At 52.7% G+C, this 22,946-nt stretch overlaps 1 protein-coding gene across 2 annotated transcripts; it reads left to right on the plus strand.

The window, feature by feature from the left end:
- The first annotated feature begins 12,035 nt into the window (after positions 1-12,035).
- SLC1A5 (solute carrier family 1 member 5) lies at positions 12,036-22,566 on the plus strand. Of its 2 annotated transcripts, XM_081120054.1 has the most exons (8): positions 12,036-12,646; positions 14,951-14,993; positions 15,414-15,461; positions 16,330-16,496; positions 18,019-18,252; positions 19,015-19,209; positions 19,351-19,482; positions 19,981-22,566. In XM_081120054.1, exons 1-8 carry the CDS (start codon positions 12,084-12,086, stop codon positions 20,213-20,215), a joined length of 1,617 nt encoding a protein of 538 aa, XP_080976180.1. In that variant the 5' UTR covers positions 12,036-12,083; the 3' UTR covers positions 20,216-22,566. The 2 variants fall into 2 exon arrangements, with proteins under 2 accessions (XP_080976180.1, XP_080976181.1); XM_081120055.1 differs by lacking the exon at positions 14,951-14,993 and having other exon boundaries at positions 12,561-12,646.
- The last annotated feature ends 380 nt before the right edge of the window (positions 22,567-22,946 follow it).

A 22,946-nucleotide genomic window follows, 5' to 3' on the forward strand; every position in this document is an offset into this window, starting at 1 on the left:
GCTTGGGACACAGTGGTGACAGGCCCTCACAGGGCAGTGGCGGAGACAGGCCAGTGGCAACCTAGAGTGAACAGTGTTGGGATGGGGCCCCTGATGAAGTCAAGGAGGGCTTCCTGGAGGAGGGGAGGTTGAGCTCCTCACAGAGTCTATGACACCCATGGAAACCGACCTTTTTGGCTACATTGATGACATTTCCTTCAGTCCCTCGAATCAGCTGCACTGACCTTCTTTCTGATTCGTGAGCTCTCCAAGCTCTTCCCGATCTCTGAGCCAATTGTACTTGCTGTCTCCTCGGCCTGGTTCTCTCTTCTCAGTTCCTCACCACGTGCGCTCCTTCTCCTCAGTCAGACTGCAGGTCTGGCAGCATTGAACTCTTTTAAAAAATTCCCTTGTTTGTAGTTTTTTTGACTCCTTTATTTCCTGCCTTCCCAGCTAGGGTGACCTCCCCTCAGCCCTGCTTCCGTATACCTGTCAGGGTGACAGAGTTGATGCCTGGCAAATTTTGGTCACCGAAAGGAAAGGAAGCCAAGATCCCCGGGATAAACCACAGTTTTAGTGAAGAGTGGGGGAAGGGAGTTCCAGGCAGAGGGAACAGCTTGGGTAAAAGTGTGCGGCAGAGAGAGAGACGTGGTGTCTCAGAGGCCCTGGGGGAGGGGCTGCAAGGCTGGAGGGGGGGGGAGAGGAGGGGGGGGGAGGAGGGTAGTGGGAAAGGTGCGAGTTTGCTGTGTCCTTACAAGATGGGGTAAAAGCACGGAGAGCTTTGATCCACTGGGCAGTTGGAGGTGGCATGGTCCTTCTGGAACCGTTTTATGTGGGGCCAAGGTGGCCCAGAAGCCTCTCTGGGAGATCCATTTGGCTGGTTTGCCAAGGCCAGGCCTGAGGGACTGGGCTCGCCTCCGAGCCTTCTAAGGCCTTCGTGCAGAACATTCCCCAGCGGGAACTTCTGGAACAGGCCGTGACGCCTTGGCAGCGCTGTGGGGTCTGCTCCCGGGTCACTGCCCAGGCCTCCTCCGCACCCAGGCTCACCCTCCTCTGTGCCCTGCTCCCCACAGCAGCTGGAGGCGGTACTTTTTACAGAACGCTTGACAAATGTTAATAGGTAATTAAGGGCACAGGGCACAGATTTCCAGACGTACTGGGGCGGGTACAGTGAACGCCTCCCCTTCTCCCCTCCCCTTGGGGCCCCTCCTGGGAGGCACTGGAGCCACCAGCTTCTTGGGTTTCCTCCCAGAGATAGTCTATCCCATGTAAGCGCAGATGGTAAAATACTATTCCAGTTATTAACACGATTCTCCACCTTATTTTTAAATTTAAGTGTATACAGGCATACCTCGGAGATGTAGTGGGTTCGCTTCTAGACCACCCCAATAAAACGAGCCATGCCCTGGCCACTGTGGCTCAGTCCCGTTCACCAAAAGGTTGCTAGGGTTCGATTCCCAGTCAGGGCACGAGCCGAGCGGGGGCTGTGGGCTTGATCCCCAGTAGGGGGTGTGCAGGAAGCAGTCCATCCGTGTTTCTATCTCTCTCACTCTCCTTTCTTCTCTGAAATCAAGAAAAACATATTAAGAAAGAAAGAAAAAAGAACAGACAATCTACATGATAAAACCCTTAACATTCCCTGTCCCCCAAAGATGTCCTGGCCTAAAATGCATTTTTCCCCCCATTGCTAATAGTTTCCCTGCCCCGCCCTGCTTCCGATAAAGAGTCACCCTTCTAGCTGCCAGATGGGATGCTGCCCGATTTGTGAGCCGCTTAATAAAACCAATTAGACCTTGAAATGTACTCTGGGATTTTCTTCTTTAACACTCATCTCTTCCTGAGGGCGCTTAGCTTGTTTCCAGTCTTTTGTGAACATAAACAGTACTTTGGTGATTTTCTCCATGTGAAGAAACGCCATAAACAAGAAGTGCTGTGTCAAAGGGCATGGGAGTTACGCCTATTGCCGCAGGCCTCCTGCTCTCTCGGAGGCCCTACCAGTTTCCACCCCGCAGCAAACGGGTCAGAGTGCAGAGGCTGGATTTTGTCACCCTGCTTAAACCCTTTATGGCTCCTGCTGCTCCTGGATGGATGGATGGATGGATGGATGGATGGATGGATGGATGGACGGAGATTTTGGACCCTTCCAAGGCTTAGGCCCTCCATGACTGGGCCTTGTCCCTTTGTCTTGCAACCAGAAGGCTGCACCAGGATCCCTCGTAAATTCCACGTTCCAGCCACCTTGATAATCTGCTGGCTGTCCCCTGAAATGGCCCTGTTCCCACCCACTCCCGTTTGCCCAGGCCTCCCCCTAATCCAGGAGGGAGCTAACTTCCCAGTGTCTTTTCACCAGGCTGACTCCCACTCCAGCCATTCAGCCCTTTTCTGTTTCAAGAGGCTGAAATCCCCACTGTAACTGTCTTCAGAGAAATCAGGAATTGGGCGGCTCATCTGAGTGAGAAGCCAGAGTTTGCTGGCGTCAGGCGTAGCTGGCTCTAGGAGCTTAACTGATGCATGAAGCCAGGCCTGGCCTGTCAGCCTGTTCTCCTCTACACCGGCCCCCTTTGGCAGCCCTTGCCTTTGGAAATCCCCTTCCTGGTCACAGGAGGCAAAGAGCTGGAGGTGGAGAGAAGGTTCCAGGCGGAGAGAACGGCCCACTGTGTCCCAGAACTGGTGTTAGAGCCCAGAACCTGGCTGGGCCTAGGGGACAACTCAGCAGACGCACAGCATCCTGTAGGCCTCAGTCCAAGGAGAGGATGAGTTCTTGCCCGCTTGCTAAATTCTTCAGCTGAGAGGCTGGTTAGAAATAGCTGCTTGGGCTCTGGAGGTAAACAAACAAACAAACAAACAAACAGGCAGACAAACAAAAAACAGGATTCAGATCCTGGCTGTGTTCTTAGGGCTGATGAAAAGGTTTGGAACCAGACAGTGGTGATGTGCTCAACGCCACAGAATTGTACACGTCTGTGGCATATGTGTTGTGCACGTTTTACCACAGTAAAATATAAGGAAAAAGAAAAATATCTTGGCTCTACCACTTAGCAATGTGCAACCTTGGGCAGGGCAGGCCACCTCTCTGTACCTCTGTTTACAGGGATGTAAAATGAGGGTAACAATAGGACCCCCTTACCATGGTTGAGAGGTTCAAATAGGTTCATATATGTAGAGTGCTCAGAGCAGCACCCGGGATAGAGTAAGTGTTCAGTAAACGTTAGTTATTGTTATTAAATCAAAATATTGGGTGGGCCCTGGCTGGGTGGCTCAGTTGGTTGGAGCATTATCCTGTACACCAAAGGGCTGCAGGTTCGATTCCCGGTCAGGACACATACCTAGGTTTCGGGTTTGATCCCCAGTCGGGGTGTGTACGGAAGGCAACCAAGAGATGTTTCTCTCACATTGACCTCTTTCTCTCTCTCCTTTCCTCTCTATCTAAAAATTAATACAAACATATATATATTGGGTGGATTGCTAAGTGAAAGAAACCAGATGCAAAAAGTCACTGTCTCAGTCTGGCTGGGCTGCTTGAATAAAATACTGTAGACTGGGGGTGTACAAGCAACAGGAATTTATTGCTCACAGTTCTGGAGGCTGGAAGTCGGAGATCATGGTACCAGCATGGTCAGCCAAGGGTCCTCTTCTGTATCGCAGACTTCACATGGCCGAAGGGGTGAGGGATTTTTCGGGAGCTTCTTTTCTAAGGGCACAAATCCCATTCATGAGGGCTCCACCCTCATGACTCAGTCACCTCCCAAAGGCCCCCGCCTACTAATAGCTTCACCTTGGGGGTTAGGTTTCAACATATGAATTTGGGGGGGACAGAAACAGTCAGACCATCATTTATAGGAAATGTCCAGAATAGGCAAATCCATAGAGACAGAAAGCGGATGAGTTGTTGCCAGCCTGGGGGAAGGGGACGCGGAGTGACTGCTTAATGGGTGCGGGGCTTCCCTCTGGGGCAGTGAAAATGATTTTGAATCAGGCACAAGTGATGGTTGCACAAAAACTGAATGGGCTAAATGGCACTGAATTGCATGTTTTGAAATGGTTAATTTTTCTGTTATGTGAATTTCATCCCTTTTTTTTTTTTTTTAATTTTAGAGAGGGAGGAAGGGAGAGAGAGAGAGAGATTTATTGTTCCACTTATTTATGCATTCACTGGTTGATTCTTGTACGTGCCCTGACCGGAGATTGAACCCGCAACCTTGGCACATTGGAACGATGCTCTAACCAACTGAGCTGCCCGGCCAGGGCGAGCCTCATGGCTTTGTTGTTCTGGATGCTTTGTGCCCTTCCCCCTTCCAGGCCTGATACCTCACCCCGACCAGGGCCTTGGCTGGCATCACTCACAGCTTCTCCCCTGGCTCTTCCAATAATTTGCTGTGGGACTTTGGGACTCAGTTTCCTTGTCTATACCAGGAGGGGATGGGCCCACTGGTTTCTACCATGCCCTCGTAATTCATGGGCCTGCTTTACTTGAGATCAAGAGGCAACCCCCTTCACCCTACCCTTCCACTTCAAAATGCTGACCCTCTCCCCAGCTCTAGCAGGACTTTGCCCAGGGCCTGTTAATCAGCACTCAGCCTGCCCCTCATCTCTGGCTGAAGTGAAAATACCAACACCTCCCAGAGCCAGGCCCCCAGCCCCCACTCCTCAGAAAGCAGGCAGGGGCTCTTTGGACCTTTCCCCTGAAATCCAGCTGGCTGCACCCAGAGAAGGGAATTACTCTCCTCAGGACTCCTGTAGCCCCAGGCAGTCTTAGGTGGCGTGGCCACGTTCCAAACTCACAATGTCCTGGTTGTCCAAGCCAGCTGCCCTCAGAGGTGACGCCCACATAGTCACATGAATGGGCTACACAGCTTTCGACCTTCAGAATTAGCTCCTGACCGGGCCAAGTCCTGAAGGGCAGACCCCCTGGAGGCAGACCTGTGCCCCCTCTGGTGCCCCAGTGTGTAGCCTGGCTCACCTCTAACAAGGGCTATTTATTTATTTTATTGATTGATTGATTTTAGAGAGAGGGGAAGGGAGAGAGAGAGAGAAACATCAATTTGTTGTCCACTTATCATGCATTCATTGGATGCTTTTTTTTTTAAAATATATCTTTTTATTGATTTCAGAGAGAGGAAGGGAGAGGGAGAGAGAGATACAGAATCATCAGTGATGAGAGAGTCATTGATCGGCTGCCTCCTGCACACCCCGACTGGGGATTGAGCCCGCAACCCGGGCATGTGCCCTGACTGGAATCGAACCGCGATCTCCTGGATCCTAGGTTGATGTTCAACCGCTGAGCCACGCCCGGCTGGGCCATTGGATAATTCTTGCATGTGCCCTGACTGGAGATCGAACCCACAACCTTAGCATATTGGGACGACACTCTAACCAACTGAGCCACCCAGCCAAGGTCTAACCAGGCCTCTTTAAAGGAAAAAGCTCCTAATTACAGTAATAAAAGCCCTCCCCCAATATTCTGCTCTTCTGACATCACCAGGCCTATGCTAAGGACTTTTGCTATGTGATTTTGTATAATCCTCCTGCCACCTCAGGAGTGGATACTACTTTCATCTTGTCTCAGAGGTGAGGACCTGAGGCTCAGAGGTGGCATCCGTTGCCCAAGGTCACCTAAGAAGTGGGAGGGCCCACCTCCCTGTCCCTACCCCGCCCATGGTCTTCACCATTATCCTATCCTGTCTCCCTGGAAGCATCAAGTGTCTTTCTATCCAGGTCACCTCAGCCTCGGGACACCTGTGGGGTCCCAGGGCAGGGCCTGGAAACAGATATGCTGAAAAAGCTCCCTCGGCCTTGGCTGGATCTGCAGGGAAAGGGGAGGTCAGTGCCTGCCACCCTGCTCTGGGCCTGCAGGCCCAGAAACCCGAGTTCCTGAGTTACTGTTAGACCACAAGTCACAGGGCCCTGACAGCCTGCAGCTGGGGGAGGCGGGGCGGGGCGGAGCAGTGCAGACAAGCCAGTTCTTAAATAAATCATCAGAAAGATCAGGAGGGAGGCTTTGGGCCAGTCACCTCCCCAGGCTGCAGCTTCCCGGCCAGGCCAGGCCAGTGAAGCTCCCTCCACTGCCTCTTCACCCCATAGACCCAAGGCTTCAGCCTCCTCTTTCCCTTCCTTTTTCTTTTTTTCTTTCTTTTTTAGTGACTTTAGACAGGGAGGGAGAGAGTGAGAGAGAGAAATAGCGAAGTGAGAGAGAAACATCGATCCGCTGCCTCCCACACCTGCCAGACAGGGGATCAAACCCACAACCTGGGTATGCGCCCTGACTGGCAATCGAACCCAAAACCTTTTGGTGTATGAGAGGACACGCCAACCAATTGAGCCACATGGGCCAGGCTTCCCTTCCTATTTCTAAAAGAGTCATCCCACATTTCCAGCGTCCCTCCTGTAGGCCTGACCTGAGCAGGGTGATGCTGGTGACATGGGGTGGTGGAGACTGCCTCCAACCCCAGCCCGATGGAGGGGACAGGCTAATCCTCAGACAGTGTCCACCCAGAGTGGGCAGAGTCCAGGGGGCTGAAGGAGCCTGGGGGACACGGGACCCAGCCTGGGGGTCTGAAGGACTCAGGGGATCCTGAGTCAAAATCTGAAGCTCTTAGGGAGTGAAGAAAAAAGTGTGTGAGGAAAAGAGGTGAGTAGTTAGGCCTGAGGAGGTCAGGATGTGGTAGGCAAAGTAGTGTTTTATGTTCTTTTTTAACTGCTTTTTGAGAAAGAGAAAGAGAGGAAAGGAGAGAGAAATATCGATTTAGTTGCTCCACTTATTTATGCATTCATTCATCGATTCTTGTATGTGCCCTGACCCAGGACTGAACCCACAGCCTTGATTGGGATGATGCTCTAACACTACCTGGCCAGGGCCCACTTAGTGTTTTTCAAACTGTTTTGAATTTGACACACTTGATACTCAAGAGAATACATGTTTTACTTGCAATGTGTATGTGTATGTACAGGTGTTCAGTAAATTAAATTTTCACAAAACAATAATTGTTTTTATCATATGCTCTGATATTTAATTTTAAAAAATTAACTGTATGAGATTCACTAATTTATTTCATGCCCTATTAATAGGCTGACCCTTGAGGTTTGAAAATATAGATGTATTTTCAAAGAAATACATCTAAGAACCCCTAGATTCCGATCAAAGAATGGAATTCTAGAAAGAGCCAGGGTGCTGAGCTTTAGGGCTGTTCACCGACCTGCCCACCCTCCCCTTCTGCATGTGCGGCAGGGTTCTATTTCCCTCCCTTTTGAAGGTAGCCTTTGGAGTCCAGCAATCTTCATTTTAACATCCAAAGGGAGCTGTGACACATGGGAAGTTTAAGGAACAGTGACACACATGATAACTCCGTGAGGTAAAATGAGTTAAAAGAATGGTTTTAAGTTCTGCCTTTTGACTTTTATCTACCTGCTCTGGCTCCTGCCCACTGCTCCAGCCTCATTTCTCGGCAGTTTCCACTGCCACACAATGGAACTATTCTTGGTTTCCTAACCCTCTCACCTCCGGGTCTTTGTTCTTGCTGCATCCTCTGCCTGTACCCTTTCCCTCCTCCTTCTACTGGCCAGTTCCGACATCCATCAAAATTCAGCTCAGATGTCCCTTTCTCCAGGAAGCCCTCCCTGACCCCACTTCCCAGGCTGGGCTTCCCCCCTGGGCTCCTCCATCCCAGCCCTGCTCACTGTCCCCCACTGGAGTGGGAGCCGTGGACGGCAGGAGTTAGGCCTGCCTCCGCCACAGGGCTGGACACACAGTAGGTGCTCAGAAAAAGTTTGCTGAAAGCTTATCTGAGGGAAGAGGACAGCTGTATCCTCTGGGATGTCCTGATCACAGGTCTGATGAAGGTGGCGGAAGCCCTCCTGCTGTCAGACACACTGTCCTCTCAGGGAGGACACCATTTGGAACAATACTCACTTTGAAACTGGATCCCCAAAACAAGTCCATTACTGCCTGTCACTACTGAGCGATTACGCACACACAAGGTGGAACCCTTCATAAGCATTTATTTTATATTGCCGGCAAGATGGAGTGAGCAGCAGGGATGGCACCCTGGAAAAAACTACTCCCTGACATTTCATTTCAAATAAACTCTTATATGGGGTTAGGGGATGGGAGAAAAATCCCAAGTTCGTGAGCTCCCAGGCATTGCTTCTTCCATTGCCCTTGCAAAGATTAGCCCAGAAGGCTGCCTCCCTTCACATAGGTTTTGTCCTTGATCTGGCCTCCCGGCTGCCCTATTGCTTGGGCCTGTTCTCCTTCTTCTAACACATTCTTCAGTTTCCCAGGGTCTCTAGGAAAATTTCTTCTTTTTATAATGACTAACTATTTAACAACTGTGATTCTATTTCTATTACCTGTCCCTCCCCTATCAACTTCGTGGGTGGCAAACTGAGGCCAGGAAGGGCCTCCCTGCTCTGTGAGATCCAGATTTCCCACCTTCCAGCTCAGCCTCCTCCTGACCCCTCTCACTTCCTTCTTCTTTTTTTCTTTATTTTTAATTTTTTAAAATTGATTTGAGAGAGAGAGGAAGGGAGAGGGAGAGCAAGAGAGAGAAAGATCGACTGGCTGCCTCCCATACGCCCCTCTGCCCTGGGCTCACAGCCTGGATGTGGGCCCTGAACTCGTGAACTTTTGGTGCATGGGGACAACAACCAATGGAGTCACACCAGCCAGGGCTCATTTCCTGCTTGGAGTCCCAGGCCTTTGTTCCCCCCATTGATGAAATCTGAATGTGGATAAGTCTGGCTGAGTGGAGAGAAAGCTGGTTGAAACCAGTTGGTATGTTTTTCTCTCCAAGTGTGGCGAGGGCAGAGGGTGGGACACTCCTGGCCAATCCTGGACCAAGCCCTCAAACCTTCCCTTCTTGGCCTGGACCCACCCCACACTCCCCGAGGTTCTGGGATTCTGGGGTCCCTGAGTCCTGGAGCCCCCTCCCTTGCCTCCTGTCTGGCACCCCTGTGCTGGGATTGGGTGGGCAGAGACTGAGCTAAGCTTGCCCTTCCACGTTGCCCAACTGGCCTGAACCATTTCTGCATACCCCAGGGGCCCCGATTATCAGCAGGGCTGCCAGAAGGTTCCTGTCCTCAGCCTGGCCACCTGCTGCAGCAACACCTGAAACCCAGCTGCTGGGTCCCACCTGGAGCCTCTCAGGCTCCCTGTGCCCTTGGCCCCTGGGGTCTGAACACTTCTGGGGGAAGCCCGGGCCTGTGCTTCTGTCTGAAAGACACATGGAAGGGCCTTTCACACTTGCCATAGATACAATGTTGACCTCAAAAGGCTATGGCTTAAAATACAGGAGTGTGTGGTTTGCCAGGCACCAACCAAAATGCTTTATGCACATGAACCTGGTTGACGCCTCCATGATCTGTGAGGCGGATGCTACTGCTATCCCCATTTCACAGCCGAGCCAACTGAGGTGGGGGAATTGAGTGACTTGGGCCCTGACTGGGTAGCTCAGTTGGTTAGAGCGTCATCCTGATGCGCCTAGGTTGCAGGTTTGATCCCCAGTCAGGGCACATACAAGAATGAACTAGTTAATGCGTAAATAAGTAGAACAACAAATCGATGTCTGCCTTTCTCCATCTCTAAAAAAAAAAAAAAAGAATGATTTGCCTGAGGTCATTCAGTCGCTAAGCAGTGAGATTCAGGGCCCACATCAAATCACAAAGCTGCGAAAGCCATTGCTTTTGTTCCAGAAAGCTACTACTTTTAGCACTTTCTACAAAATTTTACAGAGATAGTCAATGCATTTGTTGTTATTGTTAATCCTCACTTGAGGATATTTTTGCCTTTGATTTTTTTTAAAGAGAGTGGAGAGGGGGGGAGAGGAGGGAGAGAGAGAAACATCGATGTGAGACAGACACTTCAACTGGTTGTTCCCCACATGTGCCCTGATCAGGGCTGGGGATTGAGCTTGCAACCCAGGTATGTGCCCTTGACCTGAATTGAACCCGAGACCTCCAGTGCCAGGGCTGATGCAATAACCACTGAGCCATGCCGGCCAGGGTATCAATGAATTTTTTATTTATTTTAATTTTTTTAATCCTCACCAGAGGATATTTTTTCCATTGCTTTTCAGAGAGAGTGGAAGGGGGAGAGAGAGAGAGAGAAACATCGATGTGAGAGAGACACTTTGATTGGTTGCCTCCCACACTCATCCCAACTGGGCCAAGCCGGCAACGGAGGTATGTGCCCTTGGCTGGAATCGAACCCGGTACCCTTCAGTCTGTTGATGGGTGCTCTAAACAGTGAGTGAAACCGGCTAGGGCAATGCATTTTTTAAAATGTATTTGAAATTATAGTTGACCTAGCAGATGATTTTAGTTTCAGGTGTACAGCATAGTGATTCAACTTTTATATACCTTACGAAGTGATCAGCACAGTAAGTCTAGTAACCATCTGTCACCTGTACATAGCAATTACTATATTATTGACTATTCCCCGTGCTGTACTTTATATCCCTGTGACTCATTCTACCTCTGGAAGTTTGCATTTCTTAATATTCTTCCTTTTTCCCACGAGACGCCTCACTCCCGCCCCTCTGGTGACCATCAGTCTGTTCTCTGTAGACAGTCAATGCACTTGAAACACAGATGGCATGGTTTCCTGTCCTATACACCTTCTCCTGCACCTGTGTTTTTCTCCTTAATATTTCTTTTTTTTTAAAAGCAATTTTTTTTTTTTAAATATATCTTTATTGATTTCAGAGAGAGGAAAGGAGAGGGAGAGAGAGAAACATCAATGACGAGAGTCATTGATCAGCTGCCTCCTGCACGCCCCCGACTGGGGATCCAGCCCACACCCCAGGCATGTGCCCTGACCGGGAATCAAACCCCAATCTCCTGGATCATAGGTCAATGCTCAGCCACTGAGACATGCTTAATATTTCTTGACCAGCTGATTTATTATTGAAGCCTGCCCTCCTCCCCGGTTCCCCAGCTATCTCAGTCTATTTGACATCTCTCAGTGTTCTGTTTTGTGGATGTGGTTTGTTGAATGACTGAAGGAATGTATTAGTGAATTGACAGATGACTGGTTGAAGAGTTTGGACTTTATCCTAGCGAAAACCACTTAAGCCACTAAGAGGGTGGGGTGACTACGTTAGATCTGTGCTTGGGAACTTAACGAGCTCTTCTCAGCTTTGTGGCTTTGCGTATACAGTTCCCTTTGCCTGGAATTCTCTCCCCTAGGCTTGGTCCAACCCCTTCCTACCCCAGCTATGAGGTCTCCTCTAGGAAACTCTTCTTGACCCCCAAGCTGCGTCAAGCACCTCTTCTGGGCTACCCCATTACTAAACAGGGAGCTGGCCTCTCCAGGATGAGCGGGGATGAGGTAAGGCCCGGCGGCGTTTCCTCGCGCGGCCTCAGGGCTTCGTACCTGCGCTTTTCCCGGGCGCGGGCCCCCCGGAGCCCACGGCTGGATCCGGAACCTGTCGCCCCGCCTCCTGGGGGAACTCCCGTCCCGCCGCAGCCAATCGGCGCCCTCGGCTCGCTGGGACTGAGTCAGCCTCCGGGAGGAACCTGATCCCCGCAGTTTCCCCCTGGCAGCTTCAGAGCAACGTGGCGCGCCACCGAGGGCTCCACTGGGCCCACAGCCGTTTTCTCCAGGGACCCCGGACCGCCGCCGGCCGCATCCAGTGGCTGGACTTCCCCCCTCGGACGCAAGCCCCGGGTTCCCTTCTTCCCGGAGCTCTGTTTCCAGCCCCCAGACTCAGGGTCCCGAGCCCCCCGTTTCAGGGCCCGGGCACTCCAGGTCCCCCCCTCCCGGATCCCGGCGTCGGGGATCTGCGCCACCAGGACCTCGCCTCGTGAAGACCTCCACCTCGGCCGCGCAGGTGCCGCCAGCCTTCCGGAGCCAAGGCCCCCAGGTCCCAGCCCGAGCAACTCCTGTATTCCCACTCCCAGGGCCAAGAGGCGCGGGGGCTCCCGGATCTCAGACACCCCATCTTCCCAGAGCCAGGAACTTGGGCGCTGTGAACTCACACTCCAAGGAACCCTCAGAGTTCCAGCTCCCGCGTGTGACTCAACCCTGCGTTCTAAGGACGTCGGTGTCCTAGGAAGGATCCCCAAGCCCTCCCAGCTTCCTGCCGCTAAGGAACCCCGGGGCGTTCATCATGGTGGCCAATCCGCCTGAGGGACACCCCACAAAGCTGAAGGGGGAGCCCACCGCGAACGGTGTTCCAGCGTCGGTCGCCATAGAGGACCCAGCTGCTGCAGGACGCGGCTGCTGCAGTTCCCGGGACCAGGTGCTCCGTTGCCTGCGCGCCAACCTGCTGGTGCTGCTGACGGTGGTGGCCGTGGTGGCGGGCGTGGCGGTGGGGCTCGGGGTGTCGAAGGCAGGCGGCGCGGTCGCGCTGGGCCCCTCGCGCCTGGCGGCCTTCGCCTTCCCTGGGGAGCTGCTGCTTCGCCTGCTGCGGATGATCATCTTGCCGCTGGTGGTGTGCAGCCTGATCGGCGGCGCCGCCAGCCTGGATCCCAAAGCGCTCGGCCGCCTGGGCGCCTGGGCGCTGCTCTTTTTCCTGGTCACCACGCTGATAGCGTCCGCTGTCGGCGTGAGCTTGGCGCTGGCGCTGCAGCCCGGCGCCGTCCTGGCCACCAACTCCTCTGCAGGAGACACCGACTCTGCGGAAAAGGCCCCCAGCAAGGACGTGCTGGATTCTTTCCTGGATCTTGTGAGGTCAGACCCCACGAGCCCGCGGAGCGGGGCGGACTTCAGCCACGTGGGGAGGGCGGTGGTGTCAGGGATGGCTGGGGTGGCCACGTGGAGGGGAAGGGTGTGTGGAACTCGGGGTTGTCCAGAGCAGGGACATCCCCAGGGGCCTCAGGAAAACTCTAGGGAAGGGGGGGGGGAGCTCTGGTCCTTCAAGGGTCAGGGTACAGAGGGTGACTCCTGGGAAAGGAGACTTATAAACGTGGGGGACTGGGGATATAGGAGGACCCCACATAAGGGTGATAAGAAAGGAAGTCTTACAGGGAAAGGGGAAAGTAATGCTGGGGGTCTTGGGGGACATAAGAAGAGCTCTCCTGTCAGGGGAGGGGATCCTGAGGGTTTGCAAGGGGATCTTTGGGTGGCCAAGGGCTCCAGGATGGGGCTTCTGGATAAAGGTTTGAGTCCAGGGTCTGGATAAAAGATGTGAGACCCAAGGAGCCCATGGAGGACCTGAGGAGATCAGAATGACCCCCACCAGACCCTCTTCCTAGTCCCAGTGCTTCCCATGCCATGTGTCACCCAGACAGCCAGGTTCTTTTTGGCCGCCCTTCCCTACCCAGTTCAGCTGGGCCCTGGTGGCTTTCCCAGTATATGTCCCTGGTAAGTCCTGCCACCTCCACCACTTTCCATTCCATTTCCTCCCTCTGTGCTCTCCACCCCCAGGCTGCCTAGAAGGGGGCCAGTTAGAAAGGGGGCAGATTGTTTTCCTTCTGGCCTCTTGCTTCCTGCAGTCCCCCTCCCCCCTTGCTCCTACCCGCCAGAATGGCTCTCCCTCCTTTTAAGGAGGACAGACTGCTGGATCCCCATGGCCTTGCCTTTGGGGCCTGCTGATTTGGAGTCTGCAGGTTGGTTGGGGACTTCCTGGAAGTGGTGGAGGGGAATGATGAGTCAGGGAACCGGGTTCCCCAGCCTCTTGGGGCCTCAGTTCAGCCTGAGAAGGGAAACTCACCCAGAAGTTGCAGTGGGTGGGCACCTCATGGCTGGGAGAGATTAGCTGGGCCCTGGCCCAGCCCTGGTTGGCCTGGCTGAGGACCAGCTTACTTACAGATGGACACACCCACTCAAAGGCTGTTTATGTGGACAGGCATCCCCCATGTGCCAAAAGAAAATTCACTCACCCTTGGCACATAGTTACTCCCAGACTCAGCTGAAGTATCTGGAGCCGCACAACTTTCTAACCAGCTGACACACAGCTGGACGCAGGCACATAGACACTCGGCCGCGGCTGTGAGGTCGCACACTGACAAATGGGCTTGCACCATCACACTCCCATACCCACTGGGGACTGACGTCCTTTCAGCACAGACATACATACTCAGGCCTACATGGCCACTCAGCTGTCCCGCCTATCTGAACACTAACCCGCACCCCAGCCACATATCAGCACTTGACAAACCAAATACAGACCCACAGCAACAGCTGTACACTCACGTCACTGGGAGGAGGAAGACGTCAGAGTGCCCAGGGTCAGGGCTGCCAGCTGGCTGGTTCAAATCCCAGCTCTGCCAGTGCCTAGCCAGGCAAGTTGCTTCAAGTTTCTGTGTTTCCGCTTCCTTTTCTGTAAAACGGGATAATAGTGCTCATCCCTGAGGGCTCTTGTGGGCTGATTGACATACAGCCCTTCCTCCAGTGCCTGTAGCCACTTTGCTATTTTCATCTCGCCCTGAGACTCTAGCGTGTCGTCGGACTCACACACGCACTCAGTGGGTTTCAGGCACACTGCTGCACACCCAGTCACACCTGGACACTATCACAAACGTGGCCTTGTGAACACAGAGGCACATTCATGGCACACACAGCCATCTCTCATCTCCCTCTCTCCCCGCCTCTTCCCAACACCCAGATCTGACCTGGCAGCCAGCGCCTAGGCCCAGCCTGCCCCTTCTCAGACGCAGTGGCTGATGCAAGATGTCCAGGATGTTAAGTTTGCTTCCTGGGGTGGAGATGAGGCCCATGTGACCCTGCCCCAGCCTGCCTTGGGAGGCCAGCATTCCTCACCCTCAATGGCAATCCTTTCAATCCTTTGGGGCTATGACAACAGCCTACTGGGGCCCTAGGAAACCAGCTCAGCCTTGAGAAGCCCCGAAAACGCGTGCAGGCCAGGGTCAGCTCTGCCTGACCTAACCGAGCTGAGGAACCGGTGGGGCCATATGTGGGTACAAATGGGCCTCCAAAGGTCCCCCAACCCTAAGGGGCCAATCCAGTCCCACAGACACCCCTGACCTCCCCCTGTGGGATCTAATAACCTCGCCCCCATGTCTATCTCTGCAGAAATATCTTCCCCTCCAACCTGGTGTCTGCGGCCTTCCGCTCAGTGAGTCCTCCGGTATCCCCAGGGGTGGGGGGCAGGCAGGGAGGAAGCCAGCCAGTTGCAGGCCCCTGGTGCTTGATTGTGGTGGTACCTGCCCACATACTTACCGGGAATATTGCAGGGTTCTTGGGTGACCTCTGAAACGCATCCACACCCCTCATCCACAAATGAGAATATGGACTCTCAGCCCCCACTGGGTCTTAATTCTAGCTGTGTGATGCTGGGCGAGTACCTTTACTTCTCTGAACCTCGGCTTCTGCCTCTGGAAACAGGCATGAACAGTCCTATCAGTGGGTTGCTGGTGGGATGAAATGAGATCATGTGTAAAAGGATGTTTAGGGCAGGCTTTGAGCATTGGAGGTGCCAGTATGGGGTGGGGGACCTCGATGACTATTGACACCCTCTTTCCAACCCCCCTTGCAGTACGCTACCTCCTATAAAGAGAAAGATCTCAATGGAACCAAGGTGAAGGTGAGAGCGGGAGAAGGGTGGGGAGACCCCACCCTTTGGCCCATTATTGTTCCCGCCCCAGCCTTTGTTTACTCCCTGGGTCTTGTAACATTTGGTGTGCAATTTGTTTCAAACTCTGTGCAGCCCCTCCCCAATTTCTGTCTTTCTACCTTTCTGGAATCTCCATTTTGACCCGTCCTCTCCCTCCCCACTGCCCACCGTGGTCCAGGCTCCTCTTTTCCCCACACCCCATCTTGGCCTGGCCTTCTCCCTGCTCTGCCCCAGGCCCGGCAGCCTCAGTGGTCTTTCCAAAGCACAAAGCTGACCCTGCCTCTCCACTGCTCAGAGCCCCGTGGTGCTCCCTGGTGTCCCCAGAAGAAAAAGAAAGCCCAGGCTCCTCGCCACAGTTCACGGGACCCTTCAAGGTCCAACCCCTGCCCCCCTCGCCACCGTCCCCCCGTCTTATCTCATGAGTCTGCCGGCTCGCTGCACTCCAGACCCAGTGGATTTCTTTCTGCTCTTTGAATGCCCAAGTTGCTCTCATTTCTAGCCTGTTGCAAATTATTTCCTCTCTCTAGAACCTTCTGCCACCCCTCTTTACCTGGTTCACTCTTCCTGTTCTCCAGGTCTCAGCCCCTTCTTCCAGGAAGCCCTACCTGATTACCCATACCCCTGACTTCCCACACTCCCCCAGGTTCTCCACTTTCAACCCTGCCCACTCTGGGTGGTCCCTGGCCATAGGTCTATTTCCTGTGGCCTTGTACCATGAGCCTTGGGAGGAAGGGACCCAAATTGGTGGGTCCCAGCACTGGCTAGGACAGGCCCTCAGTGACTTTGCAAGTTGACTGAGCATCTCTGCCTCCCATCTCCATCTGTTCCTTGCCCAAAGGTGCCTGTGGGGGATGAGGTGGAGGGTATGAACATCCTGGGCCTGGTGGTGTTTGCCATCACCTTTGGCGTGTGCCTGCGGAAGCTGGGGTCTGAGGGAGAGCTGCTCATCCGCTTCTTCAATTCCTTCAACGACGCCACCATGGTGCTGGTCTCCTGGATCATGTGGTAGGTGGTGGGAGAGGGGACTCGGGGTGTAAGGTGGGAAGATCCTCTGGGCACTTCTTAGAGCCAGATGCCCTGGATTCAAATCCAGCATCAACCATTCCATGGCTGTGTGACTTTGGGCAAGTGACTTGCCCTCTCTGTGCCTCAATTTCCTCATCTATAAAATAAGGACAGTGCTGTAGCCCATGAAAGCTTAGACTGCTACTGGCACCTTGATTTTACTGGGAGGTGACAAAAAGACAGCCAAGCTATAGCCACAGCTTGGCTAACACATCTCAGTTTTAGAGATTTAAAGGTAATCAAATGTCTGCCTCTGGATCAGTGATCTAAAATTGCACCTGCTTTCTAGAGGTATCATGAAGATGAAACAAGTGACTGGATATAGGTAAAGAAATCACTTAGAAAGTGCCTTAAAAGCGTGGCACTTACCGAGCATGACTTAATATGAGCTACAACTATTACCATTATGAGCTTTGTTAAATGACCTTAGTTAATGAGAAAAAACATATGCACAGGCCTCTGGCTTCCATACTTGTCCCCTCCCCAGTCTCACACTGACTCTCAGGCCCCACCCTGGATCTAGAAAGTCAGAAATTAGGAGGGGGCAGGGTTGGAACATCTTTAACAAATCCTATTCCCCCACCCACCGATTCCAGTGCAGCTGACATCTCACCTAAGGAAGCTGCTGTGCAGGAATCAAGGGCTTTTTGACTAATAAAAGCACTTTGCTGGAAAGGCTGGTGATGTGTGGGCAAGAGCAGTCTCTGCAGCTGGGTGGCCTGGGCTCCCATCCCGGCATGGCCACTTCCCTGCTGTGCCCTACCCAAGTTACTTATCCATCTGTGCCTCAATTTCCCTATCTGGAAAATGGGGTTGTGCGGACCAGGCACAAAAATTAATACGTGTGAAGTGCCTGGGACATGGCTGACCTATAGCAGGCTTACAGAAAACAATATTAGCTAATATTTATCAAGTGCTGACTTGTATAATTTGTTGGCACATCCCACTGGCCAGAATATGGGTATTTGGCCAAACCCAGGCACACAGGTGGCTGTAAGAGACTCGAAATAGGAGCTCCCTTGAGGTGAAGATTCAGTCATGCTCAGGGGCTTAGCACATCGCAAATGCTTCACTCCTTGGAGCTGAGTCGTGGTCTTTTTATTTTTCATGACGTGGTGGGAGATTATATCAGTTTAAGTCATACTAGCTGCTATAACAGGAACCCAGGAAACATAAACGAGTCACACATGGTGCATGTTTCTTTCTCGGTCAAGTGTTAAGTCCTGACAAATGTGGTTGGTGACCCCGCTCCAAGTGGCGATGGCAGCACCCAGGCTCCTTTTACCTCCCAGCTACACTGTGTCCAAGGGGACAGAGGAGGCGGGCAGGAGAGGTGCTGGGTTTGCACACGCTGCTCGGGGCGCCACCTGACTTGCAGGGAGGCTGTGGGCAGGTGTGTGGGCACAGTGCCTGGGCCTGGGGCGCGTGGTCAGAGGCTGCCATCTGTCTCCTGGCTCGTTAGGTATGCCCCTGTGGGCATCCTGTTCCTGGTGGCCAGCAAGATCGTGGAGATGGAGGACGTGGGCATGCTCTTCAGCAGCCTGGGCAAATACGTCCTGTGCTGCGTGCTGGGCCACCTGATCCACGGGCTCCTGGTGCTGCCCCTCATCTACTTCGTCTTCACCCGGAACAACCCCTACCGCTTCCTGTGGGGCATCACGACAGCGCTGGCCACCGCCTTCGGGACGGCCTCCAGGTGTGACCTCGGGGTGGACCAGGGCGAGATTTTGAAGCTAAGGGACCTGGAGCAGGCATCACAAGTCTGAAGGCCCGTGTACCCTGTTTGGGGACATTGGGCCAGGGTGCATGGTCCCTCCTTTCCTAAGTTTCTCACAGGGTCTTGGACCTAACCCCCACTACCCAGCCCCCCCTAAAATAAGGAAACTACTGCTTTAGAGATTTCTTCCTCCCTTCCTGAGAACCCCTCTCCCCGCCAAGGCCCAGACCTGGGGGACTCTAGTGCTGGATCCAACCTCTGGGAGCTCTTTCCGCCTTCTCTTGGATAGTTCACTCATCTCTGCTGACCCTGTCCCGTGAGAACGGGACCATCCATATGGTGGCTCCCCCAAGAGAGTTAATAATTCTTAGCTGAGGTCTATTATTGGTGGAGATAGCAGGAGGTGGGGTCAGTGAGCTCTGAGACATTACAGAATTTAGGTATGAAATGTTGTGTGTATTTTGAGTAGCAGGGTGTCCAGGACACCTACATGTTGGAATGACTGTAGTCTGTGGGATCCCTAGTACCTTGTGGCCCTGGAATGAGAAAGGCAAGGTGGCTGGAAAGGCTGTGGGTGGGGCCCGGGGGTGGGGGTGGGGGTGGTAGCTGGTAGGTGGGTGCCTAGACTTGGGCCAGGGAGGAGGGGCCATGTGAGCAGAGTGGTGTGGGTGCGGCTTGGTGGGTGGTGGGCCAGGCCTGGGGACCCTGTGGGAGCTCACTCTGAGGTGTGGTCCCTGGCAGCTCTGCCACTTTACCGATGATGATGAAGTGCGTGGAGGAGAAGAATGGCGTCTCCAAGCATATCTGCCGCTTCATCCTGCCCATCGGTGCCACTGTCAACATGGATGGTGCCGCACTCTTCCAGTGTGTGGCCGCTGTGTTCATTGCACAGATCAACCAGCGACCCTTGGATTTCGTGCAGATCATCACCATCCTGTGAGTGCTGGGTGACTGTGGCTGGGACCCCTGAGCCAGCTGACCCCTCCCCTGAGAATGGACACGGGCTGGGAGAGCAGGGCTCTCGTGGTAGCTTCTCCTACAAGGTGACGCCTCCCTGACCTTCCCTCTCCTCCCCAGGATCACGGCCACAGCGTCAAGTGTGGGAGCTGCTGGCATCCCTGCTGGAGGTGTCCTCACTCTGGCCATCATCCTGGAGGCAATCAACCTACCAGTTGACATCTCCTTGATCCTGGCTGTGGACTGGCTAGTGTGAGTGTGGGTTTGGGGCTTCAGGGGTACTCCCGGGAAAGGGGATGAGCAAGAGGGTCATTGAGAGCCTTTGGGCCAAAGAGGAGGGAAGGCCGGAGTTCTAGAGGCAAGGGCGTGGGACCATAAGCATTCGAGTCAAAGGGAAGGGAGGGATCTTGGGGCTTCTAAGAAGAACCCCAGAAACGTAGTGTGGGTAATAGGGTGGACTCTTAGGTCAGGCTGCTGTGTTCAAATCCCAGCATTACCATTGCTAGCTAGTATGAATTTGGGACACTTTGGCACTCCAGGGGACAGGGGGTAGGGGCTTTGAGGTTCTAGGAGGTAGGGATGCTTTGCATCCTGAGGGGATGGGGGGATGACCTGCCTCCAGGTTTGTAGAATAGGGTTCTGTGTAGGATGGTGTGTGGGGACTTCATGATTCCAGGGAGAGAGGGGGGAGAGAGCCCGGCCTTGAACCCCCACCTTGCACTCACTTTCCCGTCACTCCTCCCCCTTCAGGGACCGGTCCTGTACAGTCATCAACGTGGAAGGTGACGCCTTTGGAGCGGGACTCCTCCAACATTACGTGGATCGGACAAAGACTCAGAGCCCAGTGCCCGAGTTGATCCAGGTGAAGACTGAGACAGTTGTGGCTCCCATGCCAGTCCCCATCGAGGAGGGGAACCCCCTCCTCAAACACTACCCAAGACCTGCTGAGGATGCTGACACCTTTGAGCAGGAATCGGTCATGTAAGCCCCAGGAGGGACCTTCCCTGCTCTGATGGGGCACTTTGGACATTGGAATCACAAGATGGATAAACGGACATACCAGGGCTCTGGGGGCCCTGCCCATACACTCTGGGGAGCCAGGGGCCCCAGCCTCCCTCCTTAACCCCAGATCTGAGAGGCCTTGCTGCTGGGATATATGTGTATGTGGGTGTGAATGTCTCCCCAAATCTCCCTGGTTCTCAACTCCTGCCCCCACCCAAGGTTAGGAAACAGCAAGATGGAGAAGTAGAGTCCTCCACGCCTCCTCCTGGAAGCCTGCCTGGCCTGCCCATCTCAGGGCACAGGGCACCACGTGGGACTCTGCCCTCTCTGATAGGATGTTCCGATGTGTGCTGGCTATTTTGGTGGCTGTAGGTGTGTGTGTCTGTGTGTGTGTATATGTGCGGGTGCTCTGACTCCACGGTACATCCCACCCTGTTCCAGGAATTCTGGGGATAGGGAGACACAGGATAAATTGGACTTCATGAAAATGTCTGCCCATCAACACCGTGGCCAACTACCATGAGATGCCATGCACACCTACTGGGATAGCAACAAGCCAAAATGCTACCATGTGAGGACCAGGATGTGGGGCAACTGGACAGAGCCCACACATTTCTGGTGGCAACGCAGCATGGTCCAATGACTTTCAAAAATGGCTAGGTAGTCTTTTTTAAAATTTTTATTTATTTTTGCCCGGCCGGGTGTGGCTCAGCGGTTGAGCATCGACCTAGGATCCAGGTGATCGGGGTTCGATTTCCCGTCAGGGCACATGCCCGGGTTGCGGGCTCGATCCCCAGTGGGGGGCATGCAGGAGGCAGCTGATCATTGACTCTGTCATCATTGATGTTTCTATCTCTCTCTCCCTCTCCTTTCCTCTCTGAAATCAATAAAGATATATTTTTTAAAAATTTTATTTATTTTTTTATTTTTAGAGAGGAACAGAGAGAGATGAAGTGATGACTTGTTCCACTTATTTATGCATTCATTGGCTGATTTTTCTTTTTTTAGCCCTCACCTGAGGATATTTTTTTCCATTTCCATTGCTTTTTCCGAGAGTGGAAGGGAAACATCCATGTGAGAGACACATCGATTGGCTGCCTCCCACACGCGCCCCAGCTGGGGCCGAGCTACAACCAAGGACGTGCCCTTGACTGGAATCCAACCCTGGACCCTTCAGTCCACCTGCCGACCCTCTAACCACGGAGCCAAACCGACCAGGGCTCATTGGTTGATTCTTAGTTGTGCTCTGACTAAGGGATCGAACCCACAACCTTAGCCTATTGGAAGGACCCTCTAACCTACTGAGCTAAGGCAATATTAGCCTTAGGTAATGGTCACGGCGGCTAAGGCAATATTACCAAATTAAAATATACATTTACCATACAGCTCTGGAGCCCCACTCCTAAGAGAAATGAAAACCTCACACAAAACCAGCACACAAATATTTACAGCTGCTGTCTTCATAATTGCCAAAATTCAGAAGGAAATCACCTAGATAACCTGTAGAATTATCAGTCATGAGACTGAAGGCTACTTGGCAAAAAAAGCAAGTATTGATATACAGTTGACGCTTGAACAATATGGGTTTGAACTGCACGAAGGTCCACTTATACATGGATTTTTTCAATAAATAGCTGTACTGTTTTGATGTGCTGGGAGTCTGTGGATGTGGAGGGCCAACTGTATGCATTGATCTACATCACATGTATAGGGGACTTGAGCATCCGTGGGTTTGAATATTCAGGGGGGTCCTGGAACCAGTGTACCACGGATACTGAGGGACAACTTAAGTTTTGGGGGAGTCAAAAGTTTGACTGTATGGGGCGTTGGGGCCCCTAATCCCCATGTTGTTCAAGGGTCAACTGTATTCAACTTGGATGCATCTCACAGATAGTATTTTGAGTGAAAGAAGCCAGAAACAGTACATACTATATAGTTCCATTTATATGAAGGCCTAGGACAGGCTAGAGAAATCAGAACAGTAGTGGCCTAGCAGGTGCTCATGGCCTGGGAGAGGGCACAAGGGAACCTATGATACAGCCAATGTTCTATGTCTTGATATGGGTGATGTTTACACAGATATAAACACGTGGAAAAATTAGTTAACCTGTACACTTAGATGTGTGCATTTTACCCTATGTGTATTATCTTCCAGTTAAAAATGTACACGTCACAGTAAGAAATTTGCTTTCCACCAGCACCTACATAAGAATGCAGGTATCCCTCGATACCTGAACTGTCACTGCGAATAGTCCCAACAAGGGCTTGCTCTTTCTTTTAACCTCAAATTTGCTATTTAAATAAAAAACTATTTTAAGTTTGCAAGCATTTTAAGTCCTGTGTGAGTCTGGGATGTGGTCGACACCAGTCGCAGCTCACCTGTTCTAACAGGATCCTGTCTTGTGAGTTATTGGAGTGTGTTACACATTTCCTTTCCTCTTGTAAATCCTCACCCTAGAATATTTCTCCCCTTGATATTTTAAAGAGAGTAGAAGGGAAAAGGAGAAACAGAGAAAGAGACACATCAATTGGTGGCCTCCCGACCCAGGGGTCCGTGCCCTTGACCAGCATCAAACCATGACTCTTCAGTCCAGTGGCTCACTCTCTAACCACTGACGCTCAAACTAGCTAGGGCCCTGACCAGGATTGAACTCCGGAACTTTTGGTGTCTGGGGTGACGTCCAACCAACTGAGTCACACCAGCCAGGGCTCAT

This window comes from Miniopterus schreibersii (assembly GCF_964146895.1).
Source record: "Miniopterus schreibersii genome assembly, chromosome: 18".
NCBI classification, from domain to species: Eukaryota; Metazoa; Chordata; class Mammalia; order Chiroptera; family Miniopteridae; genus Miniopterus; species Miniopterus schreibersii.